The 17,445-nt window shown below is 31.7% G+C and overlaps 2 protein-coding genes and 1 long non-coding RNA gene across 5 annotated transcripts; 1 reads left to right on the plus strand and 2 right to left on the minus strand.

Annotated features, from left to right (window-relative positions):
• Positions 1–207: 207 nt before the first annotated feature.
• On the minus strand, positions 208–1,555 carry LOC112786862 (uncharacterized). The gene is made up of 4 exons (XM_029296095.2): positions 1,449–1,555; positions 932–1,353; positions 760–832; positions 208–649 (listed from the first exon to the last, which is right to left on the minus strand). Exons 2-4 carry the CDS (start codon positions 1,271–1,273, stop codon positions 573–575), a joined length of 492 nt encoding a protein of 163 aa, XP_029151928.2. The 5' UTR covers positions 1,274–1,353; positions 1,449–1,555; the 3' UTR covers positions 208–572.
• On the plus strand, positions 536–2,205 carry LOC140182792 (uncharacterized). Its single transcript, XR_011878922.1, has 4 exons — positions 536–675; positions 1,024–1,253; positions 1,370–1,521; positions 1,588–2,205. It is a non-coding gene; the product is annotated as an uncharacterized lncRNA (long non-coding RNA).
• A 4,900-nt stretch (positions 2,206–7,105) lies between these two features.
• LOC112786503 (putative SWI/SNF-related matrix-associated actin-dependent regulator of chromatin subfamily A member 3-like 1) lies at positions 7,106–10,290 on the minus strand. Of its 3 annotated transcripts, none has more exons than XM_072229992.1 (4): positions 9,477–9,772; positions 9,001–9,395; positions 8,302–8,566; positions 7,106–7,683 (listed from the first exon to the last, which is right to left on the minus strand). In XM_072229992.1, the coding sequence occupies exons 2-4, from the start codon at positions 9,187–9,189 to the stop codon at positions 7,256–7,258; spliced, it is 882 nt and encodes a 293-aa protein (XP_072086093.1). In that variant the 5' UTR covers positions 9,190–9,395; positions 9,477–9,772; the 3' UTR covers positions 7,106–7,255. The 3 variants fall into 3 exon arrangements, 2 of the variants coding, with proteins under 2 accessions (XP_072086093.1, XP_029152256.1); XR_011878768.1 differs by having other exon boundaries at positions 7,566–7,683; positions 9,477–10,290; XM_029296423.2 differs by having other exon boundaries at positions 9,001–9,994.
• Positions 10,291–17,445: the final 7,155 nt, after the last annotated feature.

Here is a 17,445-nt window from a genome sequence, read left to right on the forward strand (position 1 = left end):
TTCTGCAAAGTTTGTAGCTTCTTTTATTTCATTGATAAAGTAAAAACTTTGATGCATGTAAAATTGGTACTCGCAAGAAGAATATGTTTCGCTTCCAGATATTAAATTTAAAACCATTCTAGATGTTTGCAATTGTTAAAGTTGTCATTGATTTCAATATATGTTCAATCATTTATGTTGTTAATTTGTCATGTACATGTTCTTGAATCCTTAATTTGATCATATTTTATTTTCCATCATGCATGTAGAATAAAATAAAATATCAAATTTGGTATAAAAATAAATTCTAAATAAATAAAAACAAAATAATATTTGAACTTCAAACGAGCATCTTTGTAAAACTTACTTAAGGTTATGAAAATCGAACCGATCATTAGTACGCAGATTACTATCTATCTAACAAAATTCTGGAAACTATCTTACCTTAGCATAAATATGTGCCTGTCAAGAATTTAAAACGCTAACATATAAGTTTGTTAAGATCATATCATATCAAGCATAAATGGTAGATTAAGCTTCCTGATTCAGTTATGGAATCCCAAGAACTAGTTTTGCCTTAACCATCAGTTTTTTCAGTCTTTTTGAGACCTTCTGCTTGCATCTCTAGGAATATGTTGTATATCCGGAATGTACTTTATGATCCTTCTCCCTGTTGAAATTGAAATTCAAAATAAGGTATCAGAAAGCAAGATTTTGTAGTCATTATTGCTGGTTTCCAACTTAGAAAACAAAAAGGGACCATAAAAAAGAGGCACACACTCTTTTCATGTGCTTGGTATCTCTGATGGAGTTTCTTCTTTGAGATTTCAAGTTTCTCATCCAAGTCTGATGCCTGTGGAAAGAAAATGACACATGGCTTTATGTAACATTAAAATTCCAGTTTTCTGTTTTCGCTTCTTATATAAAGAAAAAGACACAGTTGTGTTCTTACTTGGCATTTTAGAGCAGAATTTGACCTATCATGAGCTTTCTTCTTGTCATTCTCAAGTGAATTTGTTTTCTCATTTGGTTCTTTCAATGCAGACTTTTGGAGCTTTATGATAGGGAATGACTCTGATAACTCTTGCCTCAGTGGCAACTCCACTTTTCTTTTGTTTTCTGCTGTTGTGAGTTTCCTCTGCCTTCCATGAATCATATCAACACCACTGCTGTTGTGTGAAGGTCTAAAATCTCTTGGATTGTTTGCAATGGTGATTTGTTGTTGCTTTCTTTTTCGGAGTTTGTTGCGGCGGATTGATGCTGATCCTTCATTGGTAGGTTGTTGCACTTCCATTTTATTCTTCTCTTCTGTTGTTGGAATCCTTCTTTTCTTGCTTTCATGAGGCTTTTCAGGTTCACTGCTAACTTTAGGATCTGTTTTTGCATAAAGAGAAGCACACAACCTTGTTAATGGGTTTCAATTCAACCAGAATGGAGGGAAACCAATACTTTTAAGGTTGTTGACTCACTTCCATCTTCATCTAGTTCCTCAAAAAACTTCAACCAGGAAAGAAAGCGGATCGTCGCGCCATCAGGAGAATAGTAAGAACAAAAAACAGAATTTTATTGTTTTCGCTTTAATGCTGACAAGCTTAAATAATTGTGCAGATTTACGTACGGTTAGAAGTTCTGATGGAGGCATAGTACACACTAAAGCTCCTTCATCCATTGGAGGAATAGGCAATGCATTTTCATCCAAAAGGGTGGAAGATTCAGGGCATTCACTACTCCTTTCTGTGTAAATTTGTGTAAACAAGGTAATCTTATAATCTAGCTAGTATCTAATGCAATTTAAGTGAGCTACTATTAATACCACTAACCTGAAAGTGCAGCATAATCAGCATCACAGTCCTTTATAATCCTCTTAAATATGCTGCAATGATATTTTATCAGGTATAGTTTCATTTGAAAGAAACTACATTTCAACTATACTAAGAAAATCTTAGATAAGTCTTCATATAAGTCCTAATCATAGACTCAATAGTTATCAAAACTCAGATAATAAGGTTGCAAGGACAAAGGTGACATGACTCATACTTAGTAGTCTTCCTTGCTGCTTCAGTAACCTTCCTTGACCAGTGATATTGAAGAACATTCACTGTAGGTCTAATATTTGTAGCCTGAAGAACACAAATTTTGAGAAATATAATGTTTTTTATGGAGAAGGGAAGGAAGTGAGAGATAAATAAAGTCATGATCTATTGCCATCATTGTTGGATATGAAAATTTAGTATTAAGTGCTTCATAATCTGTTAAGAAAACTATTTAGTAGTATTGAATTGGAATAACTTGTAGAAATTTGTGCAATTATAAAACCTAAATCTATGCATACTTACATGTATCTCTCCAACTGATTGAACAATCAATGACAGCACCCTTAACAAATTTATTATCTCTGTCTCTGTCTGTTAAAACAAAATCCATTCAAAATTTAGGACAAATTTATGATTGAAAGTAGACAAGCTTTTTAGAAGAACACTTCAAATTGTGATCATTGCATATATTAGCTATCCCATTGCAAAGTTTCATCTCAAAAAATTCTAGTACTACCTCAGTTATGTTTGTTGTGGTTTTTGAAATGTATCACACAACTAAAAAGGGATAACTGAAAATAGAGGAAAGGAGTTTATTACTTACAAAAATTGTATAAATTTGGGTGTACTAAAATCTTATTTTCATTTTCTGTTTTTATTTTTCGTGTTATCGATTACACGAATTTTGCAAAAATACATAAATAATGAGAAGGAAAAAAAAAATTTTTATTGTTATACTTTTTAGTAGAATTTGAACGTAGAATATACAAAAAATGAAATGAGACGCAAAACCCATTTTGAGCATAACAATTTTTATTAATCTCAGCACAATAAGTTATAATCACTAACCTCTTTGTGATGGTTGTAAAGTCTCTCCTTAATCTCCAAAATATGCCTAATATTATGGTACTCATCCTCAATCCTATTACCCAATTCCTCAGTTTCTTCAATGGTGTAGTTGCTAGTATTTTGGTTAAATCCAATTACCTTTGTATCCCCAACCTTATCATTATTATTCCCTCCATCACGAAGCTTATTACTATTAGCACATTCAATTTTGTCACCCTTAACATTATTATTTGAGTAATGGTAGGTTTCACAGACTTGAAGAACAGAATAAAGTTTCTCCATAATCTTACTCCTTCGGTGCCTGAACATTTTGGGATAATCTAAAGCAGCCACATCAATTGCATTGTGGATTACATCAAAGATGCTACATTCTGCACCCTCAAAATATTTCTTCCACTCTTGATGGCTATCAGAATTCATGGGGACTAAACAAAATTAAATCTTTTCCAAGAAATAAATAAAAAAGAATTCACCTTAGGGAGATTCTGCTTCTGGGGTACTACAGATTGACACAGACATATAGATCAAAATCTACCACTGATATAATCCAAGGGATAACAACAAGACTATACCACAAAGTAATAAAAGTGCAATAAGAAAACTATGATTGGGAAAATAGAGATTCACCATTTGGTGATTTTCATCTGATGATGCTCTTTTGGTATGTCTAGAGTGGATTCTGTGCTATTAATGACATTAAAGAGTTTTTCAATTCATTGACACAGGACACCGTTTATGGAAAAGTTACCATGTAGTGTGGCCTAAGGATAATATGGGAAAGATGTTTTTGAAGCATTTGAAGCTACATTTTCCATCGAATGACTCTCTTCATTCTAATTTCTAAGAGTGATCCTTCTGGTTCTGTATGTTTCCAAAACAAATATCACACTCTTGAAAAGGCTTCAAAGTTCAAACATAACACTCGTGCGAGGGAACTAATTTTTGTCATAAACAATGTTTCATGTATTAAATGGATTTTTTTTTCTAAAATAAAATAAAAATAATAATTATTTTCCAAAACCCCATTTTTTAACTTTAATTTCTCAAATACGATTTTTTTTTATTTAGAGCAAGTTCGGCGCACTCCGGCAAACTCTATAATTTTGATAGAGTTCGCCAATCTCCGACGAAAAACTTCACTCTAAATTCTAAAAAAAATAGCTAACTCAAATTCTTAAACTTCACAATGCACAATGACAACTATTGGAATTTTTAAAAATTTAGAAGAAGTTCGCTAGAGATAAGGCTCACAGTAACCCAAACAAAATATCGTATTCCTGAAATTAAAGTTGGAATATTGGATTTGGAAAAATAATATTTTTTTAATTTTATTTCAGAAAAATCCCTGTATTAAATATTTAGTTGACTTCTATTTATTGTAATACTCTTTTTAAAATTCTTGATAAGGTTATTCTGCTAGCCCCTCTCAGTAATTATCTTTTTAGCCTTTGCTTTCTTTTTAAAAGTCAGATTGTTTATTATTATTACTAGTGCATTAATATTAATCCACAATTTTATAAATTAAATATGAATAATAATAATAAATTTTATTTTAGTTAAAATGATAAACATGTTACACTAAAACTAAAAGATTACGGTTCAACTCTTGGTGTTAAATTTTTTTTATATAATAAATTGTATATGATAAAGGGTATAAAAAAAAATTGTGCACTAAATCCCCTCCAATCCTTATTATTTATGTAATAGATTATTATTATTATTATTATTATTATTATTATTATTATTATTATTATTATTATTATTATTATTTGGGAATATTTATCAATTACATTGATAATACGTAAAACTTGCTCCTGTGTAACTTTTTTTCTTTTTTATAATATTTAAATGATTTTTTTTATTCTGACTTAAAAATATTTGAATTTTATGTTAATTTTTACAGAATTGCTACACATCCAAAGTATTTTTTCATCCAAGTTTATCCAGTAGATCCAATACCAACAAAAATTGAGCGTCATTACACGCGCTTTTTATTCTTCTCCTCCCCGCGATTCTTCTTCTTTTCCCTTGCGCTTCTTCTTCTTTCAAATACACGAATACATCCTCTTCTTCTTTCAAATTCACGAATACATCCTTTTCCTTCGCGCATGCAGATTCTTCTTCTGCTTTTCCTCCTCCTCTTCTTCTTTTTCTCCTCTTTTGTTATCGTCATTACCAACAACACTAACATTTTGTTAATGGATTATTTTTTCAATCGAATTGAATGGAATGCAATTGTTAAATTGAATGAATTGAATGGACGCAAGTGTTCTGAATTGAATTGAATTGATAATCTCTAAATTGTAGACACATTTGTTTTGAAGTTGATTAACGTGTTCGATTCATTATGGAGAAACCTATTTTGAATTTGATTTTATATAATGGATAATGTTCCGTTCATTTAGTACTATACAATTGTTTCACCTTAATAACATGTTCGGTTAATTATGAATTGAATTGAATGGACGCAGGTTTTCTGAATTGAATTGATAATCTCTAAATTGTAGGCACAGGTGTTTTGAATTTGATTTTATATAATGGATAATGTTCCGTTCATTTAGTACTATACAACTGTTTCACCTTAATAACGTATTCGGTTAATTATGTAGAAAGTTATTTTTAATTTGATTTTATATAATGGATAATGTTCCTTTATTTAGTATTATATAATTGTTTCACCTTAATAACATGTTTGGTTCATTATAAATTGAATTGTGTTGAATTGAATGGACGTATGTGTTTTGAATTGAATTGAATTGATAATCTCTAAGAGGAGGAGAAGAAGAAGGAAAGAAGAAAAACCTACGTGTGTAAATTTGGAAGAAGAAAAAGAAGTTTGCATGTATTTCATTGAAAGAAGAAGAAGAAGAAAGAGGAGGAGAAGAAGAAGGAAAGAAGAAGAACTTGTGGGTTGAAGGAAGAAGAAGAAGAAATACGAAGAAAAGGATAAGAAAAAAAAAAAGTAACGCATAATTTAAAAAGTTGTTACAATAACTTGGATAGATATGAATAAGAATTTTACTTTGATGTATAGTTTTATTCTAAATTTCTAATTAATTTTTAATAGGAATGCAATTGAAGTGCTACCATTAAGGAGTGGTCTTATATTGATAAAATATTGAAGTAAATAATAATAGTTCCTTTTCGGCTTTTCCTTCAAGTATATAGATTAAAATGAAACCTACGAATTAATCTGATAGAGTAAATGCATTTGTCATGTGAAGGATACCTTTCCTTTTTTTGTCATTTGTCTACAAAATCTTATTTGTATTTAAAATAGTTAAAATATTATTTTTAGAAATTTATTTTCCAAAGCAATTCTCATATATCATAAATGGCAAGGTCATAGCATTTTCTTTTTCTCAATACAACTATAACACCAACAACCAAAACAAAAAAATAACCAATTAATGCAGTTGAGAATCCGATAACATAAAAGTGGATACAAAATTTAACACACAATCCTGCAATTGAACAAGCACCTAGCAACCATCATTAGTGCTTTGCTAACTCGGAAAAATCTTAAACAAGGGTTGTTAACTTATTATATTGAATATAACTTGAGAATCCAATTAACCAAAAAGAATAGAGATTGCATGAATAAAGCGATGCAGTAAAATACACTACCCAAAAAAACCTGATCTGGCGAAGCAACTATTTTTTTTTTTGGCAAATTATGCCCATAGATTTAACACAAAAGGACAGACTTCGAATTATATCAGAGTTCAATTCCATCATCCTATTTACTATTTAGTAAACCACCAGCATCACCAGCTGAGATTAATCCAACTCTTTAGTAATAGAAATTTGATAACTAAAGAAAATGGACAGACCGTTCTGCTTGCAGGGGCCTTAGGGTTTCAGGTGCAGGTGTAAATATCACGACCACCACCACGGTGTATTTCATGGAGCTATGATGGAATGTGGCTGTCCAGGAAGAGGCAATGGATCGTGTCCATTGCATTAGACAAAAAGAGGCTGTGAGGATTGTTAGATTGGTTGTTCGGGATAGCATTGAGAAAAAGATGCTGATGTTGCAGGAGGAGAAGAAGTCATTTTGTAGCCTGAAGTATAAAGATCTAAATTTCCTTACGTCCATAGAATGACTTCCCCTCTTCTCCTCGTGTAACATCAGCATCTTTTCCTCAATGCTATCCCGAACAACCAATCTAACAATCCTCACAGCCTCTTTCTGTCTAATGCAATGGACGCGATCCATTGCCTGTTCCTTGACAGCCACATTCCACCATGGCTCCATGAAATACCCCGTGGTGGCCGCTGTGAGATTTACACCTGCAGCTGAAACCCTAAGGGGCTTGCAAGCAGAACGGTCGGTCCATTTTCTTTAGTGTCTTGAAATTGATCAATAACACCAGCCCTCTGTTCAGCCGTCATCAAGTCTTGAAACCAGCCTCCTTCAAAGGCACTTCCAATAAAAGTAACACCTTGCGATATTGTGAAAACACAATCGATTTTGCTGTTGGCTTCTGTTCTCTTGATTCTTTGAGAAATTTTATCAACGCAGATGTTTTGGAAGATAACTCTTCATCCGATGATGAGGATGAAGAGGTACTATCAGCTCTAGAAGGCTCGATTGGGGCTGAGAACAAGTCAGATTCAGATAGAGCTCTACGGCAAAGAGGACAACGGGGGGATCCGCTGGATTGTATAATTCTCAGAATACAGACTCGGCAGAAGATGTGACTACAGCGGGTGATAACGATGTTTGCTGAAGGAGAAGAGCAAATTGGGCACTCATAAGCTTCACATTCTTGCAGCGTTTCAAGTAATCTTCGCAACAACAGTGGGTTATTGGAAACATCTGCTTAAAAACAGTATGGTTAGTAGAATATACTAAATGTCATTTTTACCTCTTCTTCACAATTATCACCGAAAATAGATATTTCTATCTGAATCAACATACCAAGACATCATTCATATTGTGAAACCAGGAGCCGAAAAGAACTGTGTATATTCTTTAAAATGTTTTAAGGGAGATTAAAACGAATTCATCCATATTCCAAGATTCAAAACACTGAGCACTCTGGAATTTCATAAAAAGAAATTAATTGTACATCAGACACTAAATTATGTTGAACATTCTGATTCTAATACTGCACTAATCCAGAGAAGTGCCAGTAATTTTCGGGAATTATGACTCAGTCTACAGTGGTAAGTTTGGTGTCTCTTTAAATTTAAGGATCAAAAGTTCAGCATCATGCGTTAAAATTTTGTGAAAATCCTGTTCTCAGGTTTACACTTCCATTTCATGAGAAGGATGTAAATTTACTATAATAAAGTAAGCGACGATCTTGAAGCAGTCACATGGAATTATGGATTATGGAACAGAAAGAGAAAACATGAAAAAGATTGATAAATTGATATAGGAATCTACTAAGTAAATATCTACTGTCTACTGTGTGACAAGGAGAGTATATACCTTCAAGAGTTAAACGGAATGTGTTTGCGAGATCACTGGGGCACAATGCTACATCAGCACAGACTTGGCAAAGATGCAAAATGGTACTTAGTACAGCAGGAAACTTAACTCTTTTGGTATCCTTCCTCATTAAATGCATCACTTCACCTTTTATCCAATTATATACTTTACGTTCTTCTTCATTAAGTTCAACATACAGAATCTCAATAGTTGTTGGTGGCACCCCTAACAATTCATTGTCTTTTGTTCTTCTTAACAAAATTGCCTTCATCAATACATGATGAAACAAGTTGGTAAAACAATCTGAAAGACCGAAACCACTTATACAAGAAACAAAAACCCAAAACACCGAAGAACAATCAATGAAGTTCATCCAGCCCAAAGCCAGAGAACATTGAACACAACTACACAAAGAAATAAGAAAAATGGAAGGCAATATTCCACAGATTTGACCAAATTCTTCACAGCAATACAATCTTAACTCTTCAGTCTCAAGTAATGTGTGGAACAGGTTTAAAATACATGTTATAAACAAATAATGTGCTGAATTCAGCTTAGGCTAATGACGAATGTAATGAAACATAATGCAGCTTATTATGCAATGTAACACAAAGCAACAAAAAGCTTTGATCGCAACAATGCAACACAATTCAGTGGTATGTGAATTCCAAAATATAAGAAATAAAGAAAGATTCATACCTCTAGGCACTGGTGGCCGCTGTCGAGGCCTTGATTTATGGAGCGCTGAATGAACTGGTTCCAACTTTCTCTATTGGAGAATGGTTCAAAATCCAGGAAACTCATGAATGCAAATGCGTCCACGTAGCTATCTTTGGTGGGTGTGGTGGTGACAGCCCACCTCCTTTTGGAATTAAGGTGCATCACCATTTGCCTTCGCCCGGCTCCTGAAAGTTTTATGCCCTCAGCCTAATCCAAAATAATCCTATTCCAAACAACTCTCTTTGCCGGCTACTCGGCCCTTTTATTCTCCAAAGCCAGTGTAGTGTAAGTAGTGAGCACCAAATCGTTAGCCATCAACTCCTCAGCAGCCTTTGTCCTTTTGTTACCATAGTACCTCAAATAAGACGGTGAATCTGAAAAAATGTGATCCTCCAATTGTGAAATCCAAATCGACACCACCGACATTGGACACACAACCAGGGTTGGACCGTTACCTTTATCAAGCGTCACAAGAGAGAGCAAAGTGAGAGTCTTTCCGAGCTCCGTTTCAGCAAAGATCCCTCCCTTCCAAGGTTCTAGCATTTTGCAACCTACTCTTTTTTTTAAGAGGTTCAAAAACTCCCCCTGCATTCTCCACCGAAAACGGCGGAAGCTCCTCGCTTTCCTCTCTGTTAAGGAGCCACCATAGCCCTTCCTTCTTGTGCTGCAGAAGCCTCTTCCTCACAATGCTTTCGGGAGGCTCCAGTGCTTTACGATCAGCAGCCAACTTCTTCTCGAGGTCTCTGAAAATGTAGTCCACTGCCTTAAATCTCTTAAGGGCAATGGTTTCCTTAGCCGCAGGCTCCATAAACTCGTTGTTAAGTGGGGTAATTAATTGGCAGCTGCGGATATATTGGGTGATTAAGGAAGAAAGATTGAGACTGGTGAAAATTAATATCTTGCAGGTGATACTTAAGCGGCGGGATTTGTCTATGGACGTCGGGACGACGGCTTTGAGGAGGGTGGGAAATCCAAGGTCCATGAGAGGGGAGAATATTTCGGTAACTGCAGTCTTCAAGGTGCCGAGTCGCCAGGAATGCTTGTTGTAGACGTGGATTACGTTCTCGTACTCCAGGACAAACCTCGTGCTCTCGGAACCATGGACATTGCCGGAATCATTCATGACTACGAGAGCATGAGGCTTGTTAAGAGTCTGAGAATGTAATTCATGTCTACAACAAGCACTCCCGCCGACTCGGCACCTTGGAGACTGCTGTTGTCGAAATACTCTCCCCTCTCATGGACCTTGTAACCCCCATCCTCCTCGAAGCCGTAATCGCGGCGCGCATAGACAGATCTCGCCGCTTAAGTATCACCTGCAAAATATTAAATTTCCCCGTCTCAGTCTTTCCTCCTGAATCACCTAATACATCCGCAGCGGTGGCCACCAACTAATTAGCCCACTTGACAAAAACCACTGCCTTGAGAGATTTAAGAAAGTGGACTACATTTTCAAAGACCTGGAGAAGATGACGTCGTATGATTCATAGCCAACCCCCCTAGTGGGACAAGGCTCTATTGTTGTTGTTGAAATATCATGCACAATGAAGAAATACCATTCCAAATCCCTAGTAATCAGCTTCCACAAGTCTAAAAAACCACATACAAATGAGTTTTAAGATTCTAACAAAAGAAAAAACAAAAGACTTACAGCACAAATTCTAAAGGTTACCATTTATCAATCTAAGACTTACTGTTGATTATTTTTAAAGGTTACCATTTATCAATCTAAGAGAAAAAGAAACACACAGAACAGAACCTAGCCTAAACACATTTACCGCCAGGCGCCAGCAAGTTCTGTTCACAGCAACAATAAAATGGCTAATGATATTCATATTCTGTTAACAACAACAATACAACACAACTTTAAAGAACGCAAAGAATAGAGAAAACAAACCTGTCCGAAAGCGATGGGGAGGCAGCAGCGAGGACAAGGACGCGACGAACGACGAGGACGCGACGGAGACGCACAGGAGCAAGGACGGCGCAGCGTCGGAGACGCACCGGAGCCGGCGATAGAGACTGAGAGACTTGTGAGGAACAGGGAATTAGGGTTTTAGGGTTTCGCGCTGAGGTTCCCGAAGGGAGAGTGAGAGTGAGAGTGGGTCGGATGTAGAATTGAGAGTGAGAGTGAGAGTGAGTCTGTTGGAGTCCGTTGGAGAAGAGTGAGAGAGTCCCCACACGCGCATTTGAAGAAGACAGAGTTCCGAGGGACTGAGAGTCCAATAATAACTTACCATGTGGCAAGTTTTTTAAAATAAAGAAAAAAAGACAACTCAATTTCTGATTTTTTTTTTAGTGCATCATACGCATTTAAATTTTTAAAAATTTAAAAATATATTTAAATTTTAGTTTAGTTATTTTGTTAATTTTTATAATTTTATAAAATTTTTAATTAAATCTCTATATTTTTTTTTAACTGAATTCTTACATTAAAATTTTTTTATTTGGGGTTTTATATTTTTTTTTATTTGGGTCTCTATACTAATTTTTTTTGTTAGTTGAGTTCCTATCAAATTAAGCTAATTACTGCTTAAAAAGGACTTAATTGAAAAAAAATTGGTGCAAGGTCTCAATTAAAAAGAAAAAAAGTATAGAAACCTAATTGAAAATTTCGCAAAACTATAGGATTAACAGAATAATTAAATCTTTAAATCCATGACCTCTTCAAAATCTGGACATATCAATTCCTAAAAAGTCTCATTTGTTCAATTTTAAAAACTCTCTCACGTGTACATTTGTATCAATCAGGTCAGTACAACAGAAATAGCGCTTGATTTTTTTGTTGAATCTAATAGACCCAAGTGAAAGAATCAATATGTCTAAATTTTAAAAATATTAAAAATTTAAATGTATTTTTAAATTTTCAAGAATTTAAATGTTTCTCTAAAATAAATAATTATAAAAAATCATAATTAATTAATTAAATTTAGAAATTAATATACGAGGATTATTATATGTTGGTGGTCTTCACAAAGTATTTGACCCGATGAACAGCCAAGTGTTTGTACTTTTTTTTTTCTTATTTTTTATTGAGTTTAGTTAATAGAGTTAATAGTAAAATTCGTCTTTTGAAAGATTATTTATTTTTTAAATTAGTCTTTAAAAATTTTTTAGTCATATTAGTTTTTGAAAGATAACACGTAAGTCAAATTAGTTCTTCTGTTAGCTAGATAATGACGTGTCACGTTAACTATCACGTGACATAATAACGTAGTAAGTTAATATCACGTATCACAAGATAATTGATTGACGTGTTAGGTCAGTAACATTTAGTATGTCACGTATCAATTAACATGTAAAAAAATCTTCAAATTTGTGTTATAATCAGATTAAAAATCTATGTAAAAGAGATGTTTCATCATTCATGTATAATTTTCATGAAAAACAAAATCGAAAACAATAATTCTGTTTTCTCATTTAAAGGGTAGTTCAAAAAATCCATTTTTTTTCAATAGCTTATATATAGTATGTGAAATTCAATTTTCAAGAAAAGAAAAATTGCCGTTCTAATGAGAACGGTTTAATTATAAATTTATTTTACCATGTTTGAATTTATTGTCAAATTATTATAACAAAAAATAAAATAAAATAAAAGAGAGTAAATAAAAAATGTATGTGAAGAGAACAAGTGATCAAAATAAGTGAATTAAAATATACACATTAGAATTTCAAATTTATTATATAAGAAAAAAATAGAAAAATACACAAAGAATAAGAGCTTGTTTCTGTGAGTTTTTAAGAAAAGATCTTTTTTCGAGTTATATTTTTTTAAAAGATCTTATGAAAAAGTAGAAGTAATTTTATATTTGGGTATCTCATGCAAAAAGATCTTTTTATTTATTAATTATGTTTGGGTATAACAATATAAAAGTACTTTTTATTTATTTATTACATGAAAAACATCTTTTTTAAGAGAAAAAAATCTTTTAAAAAAAATATAAATTACAGCTTCTCAAAAAAGATGTTTTTTTTATTTTTCTGGTGCTTTTATTTTTACTACTAGAAATTTGTCAAACTAAAAAAAAATTTATTGAAAAAAGATTTTTTTTTATTAAAATAATGGCGCTCAAACAAGTAATAAATGTGATGACAATAAAAGAAAAATAGAGAAAGATTGAAAGAAATTTAGTGAGAGTAGTGAGAAATTTGATGGAGGTAAGACGAAGAAATTGAATCGAAGGAATGAAAGAATAGATTAAAGGGTGGAGACCTAGTACAATAATGAGTTGGGTGCATAAAAAATGTCAATTAACAACTGACTGCTCTACCACTGAATTATTGAGGAACAACAAAAAATTTGATCTCATAATATATAACTAATTTGGCGTATAAAAATATGGTGGTGGATTCTTGTGATGTATACATTCTTTATATACATTAATTATATCATAATGCTTGATAAATGGTAATAATGATTGAATTTAGTTAATATGTATCTTATAAATTAAAAAAAATTATTAAAAATATAAAAAATATAAATTTTTAATATATTTATTTTATATTTATTAAATAAAAATATTTAAAATTTTTTATTAATAGTAAACTTGTTCTTAAGACGCATGTTAATCAAACTTATAATTATTTTATAATTAGTACTTTTTATTCGTAATAACATTATGAGAATATAAATCTTTTAAAATTACGTTGGTTTTGTCTTGACATGATAGATTATAGCACAAAAGTTTATACAATTAAACTATTTTCACACAAAAAATCGTAAGAGACAAAACTCACAGTCGACTAAGAAGACCAGAGTTTTCGTAGACAAAAAAAATTAAATAATAAGATTTGTAGTTATTATTTTCATGTGAAAGGGGTTACTTTTTTACTAATAATTAAATTTGACATTCGTTATCTAAAATTTGAAAGAATTTAATGTGTATACTTTTATATTTGATTAGGTGTTAAATCTGGTTTACAAATAGAAATAATTAATTTTTATGCTTGCTATTTAAAAATAATATTTTTCTCTTTATGCATATAAAAATATAACTAGATATTAGTATAAAAGAAGTTATATTGATAGTTATAAAATTAACTCAAAATTATTTTTTTAATAAAATAATTGAATCTTGATTCTAACTTTAATCACAATATTAGTATTTTCTCTAAATTATATGTAATAAATATTTGAAAGAAGATAAGTAAAATATAGATTAAAAAAATAAACAGTAAAAATTTAAAACTAAATAAAAAATATGTATATAATAATATTTTTTATTTGAATTATATTATGTTGTTAATTTTATTTTTTGTATAACAGAAAGGTAGAGAAAAATAGAAAATGAGAGAAAAGAGAGAAAGATAAAGAAGAAGAATGAAAGAGAGAGTTTGTTAATTTCGGATAAAAAATTATTTTAATTATAATGAAAAAATATTGGGTGACACATTTTGATTTGTCAAAATACTAATATAAAATATAAATTATATATAGAGTAGAAAGGATAGAAAGAAATAGAAAAAGAGAGAGATGTAGATAAGAAAATATAAGGAAGGGATTTACTAATTTTGGAGGAATATATTTTTTCTTAATTTTAATATGAGATGTCATGCGACACATTTTGGTTATTAAATTAGTTAGTAATATATAAATATAATATATAATATAGCTATATTTAAAGTTTATTTTTAATTTAATTTGCATGCAATTAGAGAATATTATGTTGTATATTTTGATTGTCAAATTTGTAATTAGTCATTGATAATGATATATAAGAGGGATAGAGTGAAGGAAGAAATAGGAGAGATAGATAAAAGGAGAAAGGGAAAAACTCTTTAATTTTAGAGGAAAATATTTAATTTCAATTGCAATGAGAAAATGACATGTGACACATTTTTGTTATAAATTTAGTAATACTAATGTATGTTCCTGTATCCTGTACATAGTAATTTATAAAATTATATAAAAAAATTTATTAAAAAATTAAATTAAATATATAATAATAATTATTATAAATATTTTATAAAGTCATAATTAAAATATTAAACAACTATTAGGAGTTAAAATCTCGCTTTGTATGTGTAATAATTCATTAGCTAGCAGTAAACCCTTAATAAATAGAGCATCAATACGCGGTTAGATTTGGCAGGAGTACCCGAATATGGGGGTATCCGACCCATCCATACCTAGTTGGGGAGGGTAATAACTTGATCCGAGTCGGGGCAGATTTTGCTCGGGACAGGACATAGTTGGGTTTAGGGTATACCCCTGGATATATACATATAAACACTTTTTAGGAATTAGAATTTGCCTCACATCACAGCTTCAATGATTTACAGCATGCTAGAGAAATCCAGCCATCCTCACCCAGAGTTTTCTTCTTCTCGGCTTTACAAAAAATCTCATAGCTCTCGTCATCGTGGTTGCTGAGCCCATCACCACCTACCCCTTCACCCTTCACAACTCATGTCGCCGTCGCTGCTTATCCCGTTACCGTCGCTGTTGAGTCCGTCGCCACCTTTCTCATGTCAAGTCTTTTTTCTCTAGGTAAATTCCTCTCTCTCTCTCTCTCTCTCTCTCTCTCTCTCTCTCTCTCTCTCTCTCTCTCTCTCTCTCTCTCTCTCTCACACACACATTGTCTGTTAAGTTCTTCTCTTCTTCTTCTACAGATTTATCACTTAGCCGCCGTCGTTATGAGTCTGTGCATTGTCGTTGCAATTTTATGTAACTCTGTCATCGAATAAAATAGAATTTTTATTCAAGTTGGACCAATTGAAAATAGGCATGCATGAGATCATTTTTGCATGTAATTTCTGAATTTTCTCATCCAAATTTGATCTATATGGTTGAGTATTTTAGTATGGCGATCATCATGGTTTCGTTGCGACACTAATGTGATAAAAGTTGTGATAATTTCATAACTAATTAATATATGAGACAGACCAGATTATTAAAATAATCAGAAAAATAACATTCAGATGTGCACATAAAGTTTATAAGATGTGATTATCTCAGAAAAATATATATGTATAGTCCAATTGGAAGATTTATAAGAAATTATTATTTCTTAATATATTTATAGGCAATACATATATTAATTATAATCACAATTTAAGTAATTTCACATTAAATAACTTATATAACAGTGATTTTATTTATTGTCATAAATATTTAATTAAATAAGTAATTATTACTTTTTATTTAGATAAATGAGATTAAAACCAGAGATTCTATTTTATTTGTATTTTAGGGTTTAATAAGTGTCACACTCAAATATAAATAATGACTTCAGAATTTTGGTCCCCAACACATCAAATCCGCCTCCGTAGCTCTTTTCTCACAGTGGAGTTGTGATTCAGCCCTATCAAAGATGCAGAATATTTTGGTTGACGAAGATAAAAAAAATCACAAGAGCCAAGCTCTCTGATCTCAATCATGCTCTCGAATGAAGGGACGCTTTCGCTCTCTCAGTTATATTTTTTAATGATTTAACATGGAAGATTTTGAGGTTGAGAAACCCTAAAATTTTCATATAAAATAGAATTTGCATTCAATCAAATGATGATAAATAATTTTATTGAATTAGATTATATTAATGTGATCATTGGATGATAAAAAATGTTAAAAAATAAATAAATAATATTTTAAGAGTATAGAAATATTAAACTGTCATTTCAATTTTTTTATCAACGAGAATAAATATCTTGGATTAATTAATTTTTTAAAATAATTATATACCTAAATTTATTTTATTTATTCAAAAATCTTTTGAACATACAATGGTTCAATTCGAAGTTGACTATTGAAAAATGAATATAATATTTTTAAATTCGTATTTTTAATAAAAAGTTGTACTTAGTTATATCTATCCTAAATAATTCTATATTCACTATTACTTATCCATCTAAATTGTAACACCCTACTACACAGTGTTTTATGCTTAAGTCATAGAACAGAGGTAGTGTGGTATTACAGACCTTTAATAGTAAGGATATACATATAATACTGAAAGAAATAATATACTAGGAGCCTTGAAACAGAGCGGGTAAACAAAAATCGCAAAATAAAAAGCGCAACGCTCAAGGAATAGGATTACTTGCGTGCTAAGAAACCTAATAGGAACATGATAAAACAATAAACGAAGGGATAAAGAAAAGCCAAGGAACAACATAACTAGCCTCTGACTCAGCCTGCGAAGCTAAGGCTGGCCGGAGGATACATATATACATATAAACATACATAAGTGTCCCCAAAATATACCAAAATACCAAAGTAAACTCCTATCTCTCCCTCAACCTCTAAGAGGAGCAGCATACATAAGTTACTTGGAGAGTAAGCTACACATATACATACATATATACAAATAGAAACCAAAATATACCCAAGGACTACTTCGCTTTCCAGAATCCAGACGCCTAGCGAGGAGCCTCTCGACCTGCATCTGAGAAACAACAATACAATATGGAATGAGAACCGGAGGT

Source organism: Arachis hypogaea, chromosome 20 (genome assembly GCF_003086295.3).
Source record: "Arachis hypogaea cultivar Tifrunner chromosome 20, arahy.Tifrunner.gnm2.J5K5, whole genome shotgun sequence".
Taxonomy (NCBI): domain Eukaryota; kingdom Viridiplantae; phylum Streptophyta; class Magnoliopsida; order Fabales; family Fabaceae; genus Arachis; species Arachis hypogaea.

Bases quoted from the DNA above. Each gene is read 5' to 3' on its own strand.
- LOC112786862 (XM_029296095.2), bottom strand. From the start codon at position 1,273: ATGGAAGTGCAACAACCTACCAATGAAGGATCAGCATCAATCCGCCGC. The intron at 833-931 runs GTAAGAACACAA...TTCTTTCCACAG, and splicing joins ATTCTGCTCTAAAATGCCAA to GCATCAGACTTGGATGAGAA. The intron at 650-759 runs GTGTGTGCCTCT...CAATTTCAACAG, and splicing joins ATACCAAGCACATGAAAAGA to GGAGAAGGATCATAAAGTAC.
- LOC112786503 (XM_029296423.2), bottom strand. From the start codon at position 9,189: ATGGTGATGCACCTTAATTCCAAAAGGAGGTGGGCTGTCACCACCACA. The intron at 8,567-9,000 runs GTATGAATCTTT...GTATTGATGAAG, and splicing joins GCGGCCACCAGTGCCTAGAG to GCAATTTTGTTAAGAAGAAC. The intron at 7,684-8,301 runs GTATATACTCTC...GTTTTTAAGCAG, and splicing joins ATTCCGTTTAACTCTTGAAG to ATGTTTCCAATAACCCACTG.